Below are 18626 nucleotides of genomic sequence, written 5' to 3' on the forward strand. Positions count from 1 at the left end.
TGGCCATTAACCACAAGCAAAGGAGCTCTGCACAAGCAAACTTCTTCGCTCTGATAGCTTCCTCTTTTATTTTTTCCAAGATAAATTAGTTAAATACAAAAAGTCTTGTCATCATTAACTTGCTCTCCAAGCTCTGCAGTTCTGGTCTCTTTACCTCTGAATTGTGATAAACCCAATCTAGAACCACTGAACCACTGCTTACCCATTACTGTAACTGTATTTGCCAACCTGAGTTTGAGGATTGAAAGAGATTGTTTAATTATATGCTGAAAAGATACCCTTTGTGTATTTAAACGTATTTGTTTGGTTCGGAGTCATTTTCTGTTGGAATGACCCCACTGTTTTACGTATGCTGTAATGTGGCACTCCTCATCAAGTTTAAGTAAAGCCAAAAGACACTGTAAATGTCCTGCTGTCAGACTGTTGTGTATTACATGCAATCTAATGCTCCTAAAGAGCTACTCATTCATGTTTGCACATATACTTTTATGCCCAGGCAATAACTGATTTTAGTGCTATCAATATCTAAAATGGATGTAAACAGTCTTTGTTCCTTTTCCCTTATTAGAAAATGTCATAGTAGAGTAGACCAGAGATAGGAGTTGCATGGACTCTTCCGTTAGTAATAGCACACAACATTATCCTTCTAATCTCTAGCTTTTTAAGAATCTCTGGCTATCTGCCTTCTAGTTCTCATCCCACTTTCAGAATCTGGAAAGATAATATGGCATAGTGGTTTAGAACACAAGATTCCGAAGCCAAACTGGTAGGAGCCAGACTGCTTGGTTTTGAGTCCTGATTTGAAATCATACTAGCTGACTTTAGGCAAACTACTTAATCTTTCTGTGCCTCACTTTTCCCACTGTAAAATGGGAATAGTAATAGTTAGACCCTACTTCATAGGATTGTCATTAGTATTGCATTGTTATACATAATAGCACTTAGAACAGCACTAGCACAAAGTAAGCACTATACAAAAGTATTAACTGTTGTCATTTTTACTCTGAGATGCCATAAAAAAAGATTAGTTACAATTCAGTTAATAGGATAACTTGCATGACTGATTATTCTTCCTTAATTCATCAAAATTTTATTGAATCATTATGGGAACTCTTGCCATTTGGACTAATTTCCTTTCAAAAACAAATTAAATTAACGGAGCATATTTTTTAAAGGAATAACAATACAAGATAGCTTCCTCTTTTATTTCTTCCAAGATAAATTAGTTAAATACAAAAAGTCTTGTCATCATTAACTTGCTCTCCAAGCTCTGCAGTTCTGGTATCTTTACCTCTGAATTGTGATAAACCCAATCTATCTCTTAATAGACAAGCAAGATTAGCAAATGTTTTTCATTAAAATGAACTGACCTCTGTTCATGGCAGCTAAATTTTGGTGTCTTTGCAGATTGCTTTCCCACACCCCAATACGCTTACGCACTCTCTAGGAGAGCTGTGTCTACAAATTCTTCTCCTACCCTTTTAAATTCATTTTGTACTTACTATTGCAACTATATTTTAAATGTCATACTAATATAAATCTGATAAAATATTAGTGTGAATGAAACTGTGTCCACGTAAATCAGGTTAAATGTTCTAGAACAACTGTTGAAATACTAGGAAATAAAACAGGTAAAATTTTAGATGAATTCTCTCATCAAACTGCTTCCCAAGTATCTTTGAAATTCTTCTTCCTCTTTAAATACATTTAAAAGGGACACAATGTATGATGTATTTAGGTAGGGCAAGAAAGGCAAAATGAAACTCCTAGAAGCAGAATGATACTTAAAAGAATATGTCTTGGTTCCCAAAAAAAGATAGATGAAATAAAAAAACCCATAATTTCATGTACTTAGTGTTCAAATCCTTATTTAGGTTATGTATTTTTGTCTTTTCCTTTAAATGTTTCTCCACTTGAACAGAATTGTGTAAGGAAGCCTGTTCAGTGTTGGCACATGTGCCTGGGAAGCATCCTTCCCAGGCCTCAGAAGCTAGCTAGCTCCTATACAGATCACACACCTGTGTAAGAAGAATGTTATCAAATAGCAGTTGAGTTTCTGACTGATCCTTAGTGATATCTGCATTGGCATTCATCCCAAAGATTTCTGGTGCTGGGGTCAGTGGCAGAGTCTTTGTGTATTCGATGTAGCTTTTGTGCTGCAGAGATGAATAACAAGAAGTCAGGAGGTTAGAAATCAATTACGTTCTAGAACTTTTCGCAGAAAAGAGGCAGTTTTCAATACTCAAGCTATTGACTGGATAGCCCTGTGACACTGGACATTGAGTGCTTTCACTTTCTTTCAGCCTCGGCCAAAGTTTAAAAAAAAAAAAAAAAGAGCAGCCAGGTGCAATGGCTCACGCCTGTAATCTCAGCACTTCGGGAGGCCAAGGTGGGTGGATTATCTGAGGTCCGGAGTTTGAGACCAGCCTAACCAACATGGAGAAACCCCATCTCTACTAAAAATACAAAATTAGCCAAGCATGGTGGCACACGCCTGTGATCCCAACTACTCAGAAGGCTGAGACAGGAGAATCACTTGAACCCAGGAGACAGAGGTTGTGGTGAACCGAGCTTGCGCCATTAAACTCCAGCCTGGGCAAGAAGAGCGAAATTCCATCTCAAGAAAAAAAAAAAGGAAAAAAAAAAAAGAACAACATATTTACAGAGAAAAAGAAAATGTACCATTCAATTGGAATGGGTTTTTTAATGGGGGAGGGGAATCCTGGTAACTTCATTTAGAAATCACCTACCGAGAAATCTTTGTGTATTTTGCTGATGACTATTCTTATCACAATAAAAATATTTCTTTCTGATTTACTGTGATTATTCCGTTTACTCTTACTGTAAAAAATCCACTCAATTCAAAAAAGAAAAAATTATTTAAAATTCTATTATTCTGAGATAATCACCATTAACATTATACTTCTTTTTATGCATACACACATATTTTATATTTTATTTAAATGGACTTCTATTAAAATTTCATACCTTCCTTGATGCTCATATAATCATATACAAACATACACACACACACACACACACACACACACACACACACACACAGCAAAGGGGGTTTGGTCATGGATGGCTTTACGATTTGGGTCACTTTACAAATACCTTACTTCATCCTGCTGTTTTCTCACTTGGCAATTCATCATTGGAGATCCTGTTACCCCAGCTCCCATGTTGACTTGCTGTACCCAATCAGTGACCTAGGCTTTGGGAGTGATTTTTTCCCTTTATCTATACCTACATCTGCCCTCGGCGAGCATTAATCCTAGTGGAACATGAGGTTAGGGTTGGGGGGTTACAGTATGTGTTTCTGTTGCTTGTGTTTAACTTTCAATACATGCCCTTTGTCTTCTGGGAATAAAATGAGAACCAACTTGATTGTCCTAGCAATCTCTAGAAATCCACTGTGATCATCAAATGCAGTGGACAGGACTGGAGAAGAGCAGAAGGGAATCTTGGTCTTGTGCTGCAGGTGGTTCTGTGACTCGCTGCCACCTTCTTACCTGTGTGGCCTTGGGCAAATTATTCTACCGTAATGAACCTGCTTTCTCATTTGTAAAAGGGATAAAATAATAATACCAATGTTAATTTGATGCTTTAGTGAGATAATTACTTGCAACTGACTTCCAAATATTTATAAAAATTAACTATTACTACTAATAATGTTTTGCTAATACTATCTCTTACGTATTTTCATTTTAATTGGGGACAATGTCTTTTTAGCCAAAGAACTGAGTTTATGATGACAGAACTTCAGGTCACTGAAAAAGCGTGAGACACATTTCTGATACTTCTTACATTACAGTGAACAAGTGCAGTTAGTACTGTACCTATACAGTACTAACTCCCCTATAGCATGAGCTTTGTTTTATCCCATATGACTGAAGAAAGCACAAACAAGGGTAACAAAAAAAGGCCTGCAGCAAAATCACCATTTGAAAAATATCATCACTACCAAAATAATTTCATGTCTTACTGTTTTTAGTTTTTTTGAAAGGCATACTTACATCACCAGAAGGAGGAACAAAATAGATGCCACTTGAGTCGAATTTATAGTCTGAATTTTCAACTAATTCGGGATTGAAGAATTTGTTTAGAATGCTGCGCAGCGTGCGCCGGTCCCAGTCATCCGTCACTCTGCCTCCATAATTGCATTCGCCAGTCATGTACCGGAGAGCCTCATAGGGCAGTTCCTAAAATAGAAAGCACGTGTTGGTCAAGCAGTTATCAGTAGCATGTTATACAGAATCGTGTTTCTTGTTTTTTCCTATTATTAAATTAAGCATCTTACAAAAAGTTCACATTAACATAACTTCCCTTCCTATGCTTCCCTGCTAATTGTTTCCATTTTTCCCAGGGCTGTTCACTTCTTTTCTGGCTTTTTATTTCCATCCAGTCAATGCTGACAATGGAACTCCTCTATTAACTTGTGAATTTATTGTCTATTCAACCAAAATGATTTCAACACTGTGTGCCAGATACAAATGAATTAGATCATAACGTCATATGTGAAAACTTTGCACAGCTGAGTGACATGCAAAGCAGATACAGTATAATTAGAGGGCTGGGCATGGTGGCTCACACCTGTAATCCCAGCACTTCAAGAGTCCAAGGCGGGAGAATCACTTGAGCCCAGTAGTTTGAGAACAGCCTGGGCAACATGAGGAGACCCTGTCCCTACCAAAAAAAAAAAAAAAAAATTAACCAGGTATGGTAGCACATGCCTATAGTCCCAGCTAGGGATGGGGCTGAGGTAGGAGGATCGAAGCTGCAGTGAAGGATAATCATGCCACTACTCTCCAGCCTGGGTGACAGAGCAAGACACTGTCTGAAAACAAAACAAAACAAAACAAACAAACTATATATATATATATATATATATATAAAACTCAGAGATCAGCAGTGTTACTTCACCACCTTTCAATATCCATATATATTTGACAATTTGAATCATATATATACACAACTGTACACTTTTTTTTTTTTTTTGAGATGGAGTTTCACTCTTTTTGCCCAGGTTGGAGTGCAATGGCACTATCTCAGCTCACTGCAACCTCCACCTCCTGGGTTCAAGCGATTCTCCTGGTACAGCCTCCTGAGTAGCTGGGACTACAGGTAAGTGCCACCACGCCCGGCTCATCTTTTACATTTTTAGTACTGACGGGGTTTCACTGTGTTAGCCAGGATGGTCTTGATTTCCTGACCTCCTGATTCGCCTGCCTTGGTCTCCCAAAGTGCTGGGATCACAGGCGTGAGCCATGGCACCTGGCCAAACTGTATACTTTTTTTCACAAATTCTTACATGATTTCTTTTACAATTTCATGAAACATTCTTTGAAAATATTATTTTAATAGCTGTTTTCTAATATTAAACACTTTCATTGCTTCTAATTTTTTAATGTGCTGAATTATGTTCATTAAATATACATTTCTTAAAATTTCTAATGATTCTTCAGTCTAGATTCCTGAAAAGGAAATTACTATTTTCTTTCCAAAGAAAGCTTATAAAAAGCAATTTATAAACGTTACCAGTCTGCTTTTCCAAAAAGCTGAAGCAATTGTAGCAGCCAGTTTTAAAATCTTTGCTAATATGGTAGGTCAATAATATTATTTTAATTTGCATTTCTAGAATAACAGTGAGGTCCACAATTATTTCATACGTTTAATACATTTGTTGTTCTTTTTAAACTAGCCTCCTATTTTTCCTATTAAAGTATTGTAGATTTTTGTTGTTGTTGTTAGTTTTTTGTTTTCTGAGTCAGAGTCTTGCTCTGTCACCCAGGTTGGAGTGCAGCGGTGTGATCAGGGCTCACTGTCTCCACCTCCAGGGTTAAAAAGATCCTCCTACCTCAGCCTCTCGAATAGCTGAGACTACAGGCATATGCCACCATGCCCGGCTAATTTTTGTACTTTATGTAATGGTGGGGTTTCACCATGTTGCCCAGGCTGGCCTCGAACTCCTGGGCTCAGGCAATCCACTGTCTCAGCCTCCCAAAGTGCTGGGATTACAGGCATGAACCACTGCATCCTGCCCTATTAAAGTTTTAATAGTACTTCTTTGTATATACTCTTTTATAAACTGACTTACTTTTCAAATTTGTGGAAATAATTTTTCTACTTAGTTTTAAAAAGTATTTTATTATGTTCTTTAGTGTATATAATTTTTAACATTTATTAATGCAATGGTGTTGATTTTTCACATTGCAATTTATTTTATCCTGAGCATAAATATTTACACACCTACCAGCAGTAGAGAAAATTATATTTTTCATTACTCTCAAGAAAACAGAGTATTATCATTTAGGAAAAAAACTGACAATAAAACAATACAATTATTTTTAATTCTGATTTTGACATTGGCACTTTCAAAATTCTTATTCACCATTTGTATTCTTTATTTTATAAATTATTCACTCTGATCTTTTATGTTTTTCTAATTTGAATGATTATCTTTTTTCTTATTCAAAAGCTCTTTGTAAAGATTGAATCAGTCTTTCAGATAAAATTTTAAATACTTTATCCATTTTTATTTATCTTTTACTTCTATGATGTTTATAATATTTTAATATAGCAATATTTAAAAATATTTTATGCTAGGCCAGGCGTGGTGGCTCATACTTGTAATCCCAGCACTTTGGGAGGCCGAGGCAGGTGGATCACTTGAGGTCAGGAGTTTGATACCAGCCTGGCCAACATAGTGAAACCCCATCTCTACTAAAAATACAAAAATTAGCTGGATGTGGTGGCACGCACCTGTAACCCCAGCTACTCAGGAGGCTGAGAAATAAGAATCGCTTGAACCTTGGAGGCGGAGGTTGCAGTGAGCTGAGATAGTGCCATTGCACTCCAGCCTGGGCAATAGGGCAAGACTCTGTCTCGAAATATTTAGGTTTCAAAAAATATATTTTTTATACTAAAATACAGTAATCTCTTGAGAATGTTTTCATTATTTTTGTGCTTTCTATGTCCTCCTTACAGTTACCTACTAAAATCTAAAGTGCAGAGATCCAACATTCTAGTGATCCCACTTTGAGCAACCCTTTCAAGTAGAAACAGTAGTACTAGGGTAAGTAGTAGTGATTAGAGAGGGGAAATTTATTGAATTAGATGCTGGAAATTATAAGGCTTGTTATTTGGTAGAACTGGAACTTAAGGCAGTGAATTTAGGAGAACATGTGTCAGTGACAAAGCCCTTATCACAAAGCCCTTGTGAAAAAACCAAATCAAATCAGGAAGAATTGCAGAACATTTACGTGCTTCCAACTGCAAATGTGAGCGGAGTTTGATGAGATACACACACTGCCTGGGCTTGCGCTGTTGACAGGCCCTCACCCCATAAAAATGAAATACAATAAGAAAATGAAATTTAGTAAGAAAACTCATATGCAAATCAAATAAGTAGTACATGCGGTAGAGGTGGATCAGCTAGCCCCTGAGAAGGCTTTGTGATGTAGACAGATGAGATGTGGAGGAGGAGAATTTCATAAGGGTTCATCGTGGCCAACATGCCCCTGAGAGTCCATGAAGTAAATGTGATCTGTTGTTTCTCTCATAAGTTCGGTCAAATCCAGGGCCAACTAAATTGAGGAGTGTTTTCCCCAGGGGTGGGTGGGTTGGTGGGCATGTAGATTACTAAAGTTTCTAGAAATAGTGGCAGTTTGCTGCTTGGATTGCTTCCCTGTTCCTTGTTACAAGAGGGTTGGGACAACGAGCAGCGGGAGAGAGTAGGTGAAAACAGGGCTTGAAGGCAACAACTAGTGTTCATGGTTATATAAGAAGTTCATTTTAACCTTAATTAGCAAAAAACAAAAAGAAAATAAAATCTTAATGATCAAAAAAGGGGAAATGCTGTGTAAGCAGTCATTAAAACAAAGATGTCTATCTACTTTGAAAGTTATCCACAACATATGTAGGTAAAAAAAAAAAAAAGTAAGCTGAAGATAAATATGTATACCATAATAATGTTTTTGAGAAAAAATTATGTGTGTATTGTGTTTCTATATGTGTATCTATATATGCACAGGAAAATATCCAGGCACATATGCCCCAGGATGTGAAAATGGTTGCCTTGGGGATCTGTTAGGGTCACAATGAGGGGTGAGAGGTGGGTCTTACACACACACCCCCACCCCCCCACCAAAACAAGAATGACAAAGCAACTGCCCATCTGCCAAGTAGATAATATATATCCACCTAAATTTTCTTCTTTGTTACACTTTTAATTTTTTCTATTTAGTCTTTTTTGATCCAACAGAAATTATATATGAAGAATCTACTTTAGCAAATAACGAATTATTCTAACTTCATTTGTCAAATACCTCTTCCGTTTTCTAATGTCGATTGTTCAAGAAGCAGTGTATTAGACTTAATAATATCAAAGTGAGCTATGAATCCACATTCCGCAAAGAATCCCTCTTTAACTCTTGATGATTATATGTGACTCAAGAATAGCAGTTTTGTCAAGTTTGCAATATAATTACTATGCTGGAGGAATGTCAAGCACTTTCTGACTTGTCATTTAATAGAAGGAACCACTTTGGTCAGTGAAACAAGTCATTTAAAGATTCCTGAAGAAAGTGAAATGGCTCATACTCGTACCACATGATTATTTATCATTTTTTATTTAATACATTTAAATATCATATTATTTCACTATAAATGAATTAAAGAAACACAGAAAAACATGTGTAAATCAGCCATTTAAAAAAAAAAATTGTATTGTTTCTGCAAAGTCCTGAAAGTTAGATGGAGTTCAGCATTTAAAGAGATATAACAGTTTTGAAATTACTGTTGCAAATCCAACAGGCACTTAATTTATTCTCTCCAGCATTTAACAGGATGACTATTCTTGATATTCTTTATTTACTCAGATTGCTCACTCCTGTTTTTTTCCTGGCTGCACCATCTGCCCTCTACGTCTCCTGTTCTCTCTCCTACCATTGTTTTATGGTGCTAACATATAATCTGTGTTCTCTTTTTCTACAGCACAAGGCCTCCCCTTTAAATCTATTTTCAGGCTTCTCCTAACACTTGAACAATCTATAAATCTCTATTTTGTGCTCTCTCTTCCCTTGAGTTTTATATCTATATGCCAAGAGCCTAAAAGACATTTTTACCTGCATATCCACTCATCCATCTGCTCTATACCTATTAATGCCTGGTTCTATTCCCTGTCTGGATTAATGAATGAAAACAACACCAATCCACACCAGAAAACTCACATCAACCAAGGCTTCTCCCTCTCCCTTTACCATTGAATATCTAAGTCATTTCAATCATTTCCCCTACATATCCATTGTATCTCTATCCTGTTCCCTAATCTTGCTCAAATGATTTCGTTTAGACTCTTATCGTTATCCACCTGGGTTATCATGATAGTCTCCTGTATTACTTACCTATGACACCAATAGGTGGCATAAAGTAATAGAAATTTATTTTCTAACAGTGCTGGAGTCTACAACTCTGAAATCAAGGGGCTGGCAAGACCACAGTCTCTCTCAAGCCTCTATAAGGATCTTTCCCAGCCTCCTCTAGCTGTAGCTCCAGATGTTCCTTGGCTTGTGGCAGCACAACTCCAATCTCTGCCTCTGTCTTCACATGGCTGTCTTCCTCTCTGTGTGTTCAGATTTCTCTCTTTTTATAATGACACCAGTCATATTAGCTTAACAGCCCACTCTACTCCCATATGACCACATTTTAACTTAACTAATTATACCCTCAATGACCCCATCCCAAAATAATGTCACATTCTGAATTACCATGGATTAAGACTTCCACATGTGTTTTACGGGGACACAATTCAGCTCCTAGCATCTCCTAAAACCAGTCTGCCAGCTAAGTCTCTCTAATCCACTCTCCATTCTGTTGCAAGAGTGATATTTCTAAAAGGCAAAAATAGTCTCCAAAAAGCACACCAATAACAATAGAAAAACCACCAAATTAGTTTGCATGGCATAATGTTCCAAATCACTCATAGTCAACCAAATTTTTTCACTGATTTGTACTTTTTTTAAAGACTATTTTTAAAGAATAGTTTTAGGCTCAAAGCAAAATGGAGCAAAAGGTATAGAGATTTCCCACATATTCCCTTGTCCCCATACATGCATAGCCTCCTCCAGTATCAACATTCATGACCAGAGTGGCACATGTGTTACAAATGATGAGCCTACACTGACACATCATTCATTAGGGTTCACTCCTGGTGGTGTACATTCTATGGATTTGGACAGTTTCATAATGATGTGTATATACCATTATAGTGTCATACAGAATATTTGTGCTGCCCTAAATAAAAATTATCTGTGTTCTACCTATTCATCTTTCTTTTTTTTTTTTTTTTTTTTGAGACGGAGTCTCACTCTGTCGCCCAGGCTGGAGTGCAGTGGCCGGATCTCAGCTCATTGCAAGCTCCACCTCCCGGGTTTATGCCATTCTCCTGCCTCAGCCTCCCGAGTAGCTGGGACCACAGGCGCCCACCACCTCGCCCGGCTAGTTTTTTTTTGTATTTTTTAGTAGAGACGGGGTTTCACCGGGTTAGCCAAGATGGTCTCGATCTCCTGACCTCGTGATCCGCCCGTCTCGGCCTCCCAAAGTGCTGGGATTACAGGCTTGAGCCACCGCGCCCGGCCTCATCTTTCTTTCCTACCAAGCCTTGGGAACCAATGATCATTTTACTGTCTCCACAATTTTGCCTTTTCCAGAATGTCATATAGTTGAAATCACAGACTACATAGCCTTTTCAGACTGTATTCTCCCACTTAGCAATATGCATTTAAGTTTCCTCCAGGTCATTTTATGGCTTAATAGCTCATTTCTTTTTAGCATGGAATAATATCCCATTGTCTGAATGTATCACAGTTTATCCATTCACCTACTAAAGGACAACCTGGTTGCTTCCAAGTTTTGCCAATTATGAATAAAGCTTCTACACATGCCTATATGCAGGTTTTTGTGTGGACCTAAGTTTTCAACTGCACTGGGAAAATAGAAAGGAGCATGATTGCTGGATCATATGGTAAAAGGATGTTTAGTTTTATAAGAAACTGCTAAAGTATCTTCCACAGTGGCTGTACCCACACCAGCAGTTAATGAGAGTTCCTGCTGCTCCACACCCTTGTTAGCATTTGGTGGTGTCAATGTTCCAAATTTTGGTCATTCCAATAGATGTGTAATGGTCTCACATTGTTTTAGTGTATTTCTCTGATGACATATAATGTGGGGAGCATCTTTCATATGCTTATTTGTCATATTGTACATATTTATTAGTGAGATGTCTGTTAAGATCTTTGGTCCCTTTTTAAATCTGGTATTTTGTTTCCTTATTGTTGACTTTTAAGAGTTTGTTGGATATTTTGGATAATAGTCCTTTATCGGATATGTCTTTTGCAAACATTTTCTCTCAGTCTGTGTTTTTTCGTTTTTGTTTTTTGTTTTTTGTTGTGTTTGTTTCTTTTGTTTTTTGTTTTTTAAGACAGGGTCTTGTTTAGCTAGGATTTGTATTAACTAGGACTTCTAGAACAATGTCGAAAAGCAACAGTGAGAAAGGATATCATTGCCTTGTTCCTGATCTTGGTGGGAAAGCTTCTAGTTTCTCATCATTTAAGTACAATTAGCTGTAGGTTTTTTGTATATTTGTTTAATCAAGTTGAGGATGCTCCCCTCCATTCCTAGTTTACTGAGAGGTTTTTTTTTTTTTTTTTTTTTTTTTTTTTTTTTGTTGTTGTTTTGCTCTGTTTTGTTTTAAATCATGAATGAGTTGGATTTTTTCAGATGTTTTTTCTGCATCTATTGATATGATCATGTGATTTTTCTTCGTCAGCCTTTGAATTCATTAACTGAATTTGTAATGTAAACCAGCCTTGCATATCTGCATACTTTTAACTGACTCTTCACTATAGAATATATTTTAAACTAGAATATACCCTACAAGTGTTCAGAACAAATTGTTAAATGTAAGAGCTTCTCATCCTTTTTTTTTTTGTATTGAAAAGTGTAATTATAGCTTGAATACTTCCTCAGGCTCTGTATCACTGCATTTTTGCTGCCTTATTAGTGTACTTTTTGCATAAATGTTACTACAAGAAAACAGCTCATTAAATTTATGATTCTTTTGAATGTTTTGTCAAATTTAGATTCTGCAAAATTGAAGGCTTTCTGAATTCATTCTGTAGAATAGGAATTTGTCCGATGAAACACAGAAGCTCAAATAAAAGATTCTTCACATAAGGTTAGATACAGCATCTGAACTCTCAGTATTTATTTTGTTCAGTTTCTCCTTTACTTTTGTAGAGATAGAATCCAATGCCTTTCTGTTTGTAAGCCTTTTTAAAAAGTCATAACTTACTAAACATTTCCAAAACTAAAACTTTTTAATACTCAATTGATGAAATGATTTAGTTATACATTTCAAACTAAATTTGAACAAAATTACCAAAATTTAGAGGATTAGCTTTCAGAAAAAGGCTTCATATTTTTATAGGACATTTAGGTTTATTTATCAAGTGCTTCTTAAAAGGTACAGGCATGTCGAAAATCCCATTAATAAGCAGCAAAGAGAGAAAGGGTACTGCCATGCTGCGTGCGTATGAGTACGTCTGAATTGGAGAGGCTGAAATATGGTTGATGTGACAAGATTAGGCTCTTTGGCTTCTTTCCAGAATCTATACTCCAGGTTAACACCAATGGCTTAAATAGATTTTTTTTTTTTTTTCCTGACAAATGGTCCAAACTTTGGAATAATGGTATAATGACATTTTCCTAAAAATAAAGTCATACTCCACAAAAGAAGAAAACTGGTCTGTTTGTTTTTTATGTTTTGGAACCCAGTTGACTAATAGTCTTCTCAAGTCCTTTTCAAAATAAGTATAATATTATCATTTTTGGATCTCCCAAAGTGTTTATGTAATCAAAATAAATGATATAACATGGGTTTCTAATAGACAAACTGATATCCTAACTACTTAGTATAGCAGTTATAATATCCTATGATAATAAAGTACTACTTAATAAGCTGTTGGGAACTATTCTCCTATTCATTTTGTAAGAATAGAAATTAATCAGAAGTGCCCACTTACTGTAACACACTTATAGCATGATAAAGAACAACATAGATAATGTCCTTGCTGTGATTTTTATGATACCTCATACTGGTTCAGGAACATGTGGAGTTGCTGTACACTGATTCTCAGATCAGTCTCATTGAACTCATAAGGAATATTCCAACCTAGGGGTCCAAATTTCCGTCTTTCTTGTACCAAAGCATGAAAGAAACACAGGCCATAAAGCAATTTCTTGAATTCCTCCTGTAATGAGAAGAAATGATGCCACATCATTATTTTTTCCATATATTGCATTGTATTTACCATATTTTAAAATGAAAGCAAATTCCTTTCACTTGTAAATAGCATAGGGATATATAAATCCCAAATTATAACAGAATTAAGTATGTTTCTACAGCTCTTCAAGCAAAGTATATCTATCTGTGCACATGGTCACATGCGTGCATAGCTATGCACCCCAGGTTTTTAGGAAGCATAGGAGGCTCATCTAACTTAATCCTGTGTTACAGATTTTGGAGGTCTTTACTGAAGCATCACAAGGCAACACATAACAATTCCAATGTGTGCTCCCAGATCACCATGGAGAAATGTCAAAGGATGTAATTCGAACTGATTAGAGATCTGTAAAACCCACAAGGAAAATAGGAAACAGGGAAGATAGAACTAGAAAGAGGATTTGTGAAGAGATTTCCTGGGAGGGAACAGCTGTTATGCTGGGAGTCCCCTTCCCCTAACCCCCAGTGGGGAGGGTTGTGTGGGGTCTACCCTCTAAGTTCGAATTAGTGAGAAGGAATTGATGGGGCCACATGGAGAGCTGACACATGTCCCCTGCAGTTGGGGCAGGGTGGAAAGTAGGCAGAGGATGGTAAAAGTGAAGTTGCCACACTCCTCCTACAGTGGGCCCATCCAGTGGGAATCTCAAGGAGCAGACAGGGAGTGTGGGCTGAGAATGGGAGCTGGGAGTCATTTTAAAGGTGCCCTGGTCAAGAACACTTCTGCCACAGGGTGAGGAAACCCCAAGGGTAAGAGCCTGTATGAAGGGAGTGCTGGAGAACCAGAAGCTCAGGAGAATTCGGAGTAGCTATCTTGAGTAGAGGCACTGCCAAAGGTGACAGAATCACAATCACAGGGGTCCAGCAGGGGAGCCGAAGGAGAACCCATGATAACACTCACAAGAGATTTCAGAAAGAGCTCAAGAGTCAGCTTTAAATGATTTGCCAAGTCCAGAGAGCTGTATGCAATAGCAGCCCCCATCAGGAATTTCTGCCTCTCCCAGCCTTACCCTCACACACACTTGCTGCTAAGCAGTCTGCATCAGCAGCTATCAAGTGCAGGAGGAGTCACACAAAGAAAGATGCCAACTCCATCTTCCCCCAAGGGCAGGAAGCCCACCAACTACAGGCCCAAGGTGAGACACTGAGAAGTGGAAACCTAGATTTTGAATAAAAGTTGAAGTAATGATCAATATATTACATTATACTTCTTGGTTTTTGAATCAAGGCTGGCTTTGCAATTTAAAATGACTATAGAACACTTTACTACCTAACAGTAATCAGAAAAGTCACAGAAATGACCTCTTACACAAGAGCAGGGGAAGGGTTTCCTTCATAGAATAAATTTGAAAGGGAGAGTGGAAGACAAAAGAAAAAGTAGCATAAATTTAACCACAGAGGTTAAACATGCTGGGCTAATTCTGGACTATTTTCAATATATTAGAGAATTGAGCAAATCAGTAAATGTGCTGATATGTTGAAAGCCAGGCTTCTCATTGCAGAAGAAGGGACATACAAATATGGAATGAGGAAAAGCAAAACAGATATCTGAGAAGAGTGACTGAAATTGGAGGCATTAGTATGAATTCATCACTTATAAAATATGTATGTAGTATTTATGTGCACATGAACTTGTCTGCATGCATGTGTATGTATATTTGTATATTTGCATGTAGGTATGCATGTATATTTGTACATTTGTGTATGTGTGTACATGTGTATACTTCTAAGTTCTCTCCACTGAAAGCGTCAAGAAAATACAGATAATGCAGTAGCAATAAGCTCCTCTAACACCCAAACCATGCTCTCTAATGCCATTCTCCATTAAAAGGAAACGGGATTCTTCAGAAAACTGGCTGATTCCAGAGCTGGGGCAAGATAGGTATACCATGAGCCTGGAACATCTTACGTCAGAAAGTAAGAGGTACTACTGCTACTAATCATCAGATAATAGAATATTTTTTAAAAAATATGGAACCTATACCAAGTACAGAGGAAGCAGTTTGAACGAGCCCTAGTTGACCAACTCTGGAACAATCTGAGCACCAAAAGACTCAAGTATAGCAATGAAAATACTTAATGTACCATTGAGGGGGGAAAAAAAAAGCCTAGGAATTCATAGTCCATGCCAATTAATGGATACACAAATGGCGGAGAAGGGAGAACTGTTGCTTATAGTAGAGTGCCAAGTGTTGAATGTGGAAGGGAGCACTCGGGTGGGAAATAACATTTTTACAATCGTCACAGGAATAACTGGATCGGGTAAGAATCATTAATGATTACTAAGTCGGGGTTGGGACTGGATTTTGAGGAGGAACGGGATATTTTCATGGTGCTAAAGTATTTCCCCCACAGACCGATTATTCATGGCAAAGGGGAAAACAGTTATTATACAGTGAGGAAATAAAGCAATACTTTGTCTCAGTGATCAGAATTAGTATCATCAATGAAGGACAAATGGCATCATGTGCCTCCAGATGTGATCTCTGAGCATACAGTATCACCTATGGAATATCTTGGCTAAGAATGAATCACCTGAATCTAATTATGAGAAAACATTAAAAAAAAACCCAAAATGAGAAATTTATTAAAAACCAGAGAGGAAGTCCTAGCCATAGTAAACAGGCAAGAGAAAAAATAAGACACCCAAATCTCTCTCTTTGCTGACAATATGATTCTATACCTAGAAAACACCAAAGACTCTGCCAAAAGACTCTTAGAACTGATAAATGACTTCAGTAAAGTTTCAGAATACAAAATCAATGTACAAAAATGAGCAGAATTTCCATACACCAATAATGTTCAAGCTGAAAACCAAATCAAGGACACAATCCCATTTATAATAGCTGCCTTCCATCCCACACAATACCTAAGAATACATTTAACTAAGGAGGTGAAAAATCTCTACAAGGAGAACCACAAAACACTGCTGAAAGAAATCACAGGTGACTCAAACAAATGGAAAAACTCCACATTCATGGACTGGAAGAATCAATACTCTTAAAATGGCCATACACCCCAAAGCAATATATACACTCAACACCATTTCTATCAAACTATCAATGTCATTTTTCACAGAATTAGAAAAAACTAATTCTACAACTCATAAAGAACCAAAAACAATCCTAAGCAAAAAGAACAACACCAGAGTCATCATATTACCCAATTTTAAATTACACTACAAGGTTACAGTAACCAAAACAGCATGGTACTGGTTAAAAAAAAGAAAAAGAAAAAGAAAAAGAAAAAGAAAAACAGACACATAGACCAATGGAAAAGAATAGCGAACCCAGAAATAAAGCTGCACACCTACAGCCATCTGCTCTTTGACAAAGTTGACAAAAATAAGCAATGGAGAAAAGACTCCCTGTTCAATAAATGGTACTAGGATAGCTGGCTAGCCATATGTAGAAGAATGAAACTGGATCCCTACATTTCACCATATTCAAAAATTAACTCAAAATGGATTAAAGACTTAAATGTAAAAATTCAAACCATAAAAATCCTAGAAGAAAACGGAGGAAATACCCTTCTCAAAATTGGCCTTGGAAAATAATTTTTGGCTAAGTCCTCAAAAGCAACTGCAACAAAAACAAAAATTAATTAAACTAAAGAGCTTATGCACAGCAAAAGAAACTATCAATAGAGTAAAAAGATAACCTTCAGAATGGGAGAAAATATTTGCAAACTATGCATCTGACAAAGGTCTAAAATATCCAGAATCTATAAGGAACTTAAACAATTTAGCAAGCAATAAACAACCCCATTAAAATGGGCAGAAGACATGAACAGACACTTCTTGAAAGAAGACATACAAGTGGCCAAGAAACATATAAAAAAGTGCTCCAAATCACTAATCATCAGAGAAATGTAAATCAAAACCACCATGAGATACCATCTTATACCAGTCAGAATGGCTGTTACTAAAAAGTCAAAACACAATGGATGCTGGTGAGGCTGCAGAGAAAAGGGAATGCTTATACACTGTTGGTAGGAACGTAAATTAATTTAGCCACTGTGGAAAGCAGTTTAGAGATTTCTTAAATAACTTAAAACAGAACTACCACTCCACCAAACAATCCCATTACTGCGTGTATATCCAGAGAAGATAAATCATTCTGCTCAAAAGACACATGAACTCGTATGTTCTCAGCACTAATTGCAACAGCAAAGACATGGAACCAACCTTAGAGCGCATCAGTGGTGGATTGGATTAAGAAAATGTAGTACTTATACACTGTGGCATACTATGCAGCCATAAAAAAGAATGAAGTCATGCTCCTTGCAGCAACATGGATGCAGCTGGAGGCCATTATCCTAAGCTAGTTAATGCAGGAGCAGAAAACCAAATACTGCATCTTCTCACTTATAAGTAGGAGCTAAACATCGGGTAAAGACAGACACAAAGAAGGAAACAATAGGTCAGGTGCGGTGGCTCATTCCTGTAATCCCAGAACTTTGGGAGGCCAAGGAAGGCAGACCACTTAGGTCAGGTGCTTGAGACCAGCCTGGCCAACATGGTGAAACCCTGCCTCTGCCAAAAAATACAAAAATTAGCCAGGTGTGGTGGTGTGTGCATGTAGTCCCATCTACTCATGAGGCTGAGGTGGGACAATCATTTGAGCCTGAGAGGTGGAGGTTGCAGTGAGCTGTGATTGAGCCACTGGACTCCAATCTGGGCAACAGAGTGAGACCCTGTCTCAAAAAAGGAAAGGAAAGGAAAGGGAAAGGGAAAGGGAAGGGAAGGGAAGGGAAGGAAGAAAGAAAAACAATAGATACTGGAGACTACTAAGGGGAAAGGGAGTGAGGGGGCAAGGGCTGAAAAATGGTTGGGTACTATGTTCACTACCTGGGTGACAGAATCATTCATATCCCAAACCTCAGCATCACTCAATATACCTATGTAACAAACCTGTAAATGCTTCCCCTGAATCTAAAATAAAAGTTGAAAGTACAAAAAAAAAAAATAAATAATACACACACACACATACATAAAAAAAAAAACAACAAAAAACAGGGGGAGAGGACTTCTTCAGAGATATCAATGTCATAAAAGGCTGGGGAAATGTGCCAGATAAAAAAAGATGAGGCAATTAATACTAAACCAATGCTGTCATGGACAGGAAAATGCTCTAATGGACATTACTGCATCAACTGACAAAACTGAAACACAAATGATAGATTAAATAACAGCGTATCCTTCTTAAACTTACTAAAAGCAATAACTATACCAGAATAAGATAATATCCCTATTCTTATGAAATTTACACCCAAAAAATGTAAT

General features: G+C 37.2%; 1 protein-coding gene across 1 annotated transcript in view; it reads right to left on the bottom strand.

Annotated features, from left to right (window-relative positions):
- DNAH7 (dynein axonemal heavy chain 7) overlaps positions 1-18626 on the bottom strand; it is a 358505-nt gene that overhangs the window by 23499 nt on the left and 316380 nt on the right. Inside the window, exons 58-60 of the mRNA XM_023217897.2 lie at positions 13152-13313; positions 4020-4205; positions 2019-2156 (exon numbers count right to left, since the gene is read on the bottom strand). Of these exons, the coding sequence (XP_023073665.1) occupies positions 2019-2156; positions 4020-4205; positions 13152-13313 (486 nt within the window). The remainder of the gene's footprint in view (positions 1-2018; positions 2157-4019; positions 4206-13151; positions 13314-18626) is intronic.

Source organism: Piliocolobus tephrosceles, chromosome 11 (genome assembly GCF_002776525.5).
Source record: "Piliocolobus tephrosceles isolate RC106 chromosome 11, ASM277652v3, whole genome shotgun sequence".
Classification (NCBI taxonomy): domain Eukaryota; kingdom Metazoa; phylum Chordata; class Mammalia; order Primates; family Cercopithecidae; genus Piliocolobus; species Piliocolobus tephrosceles.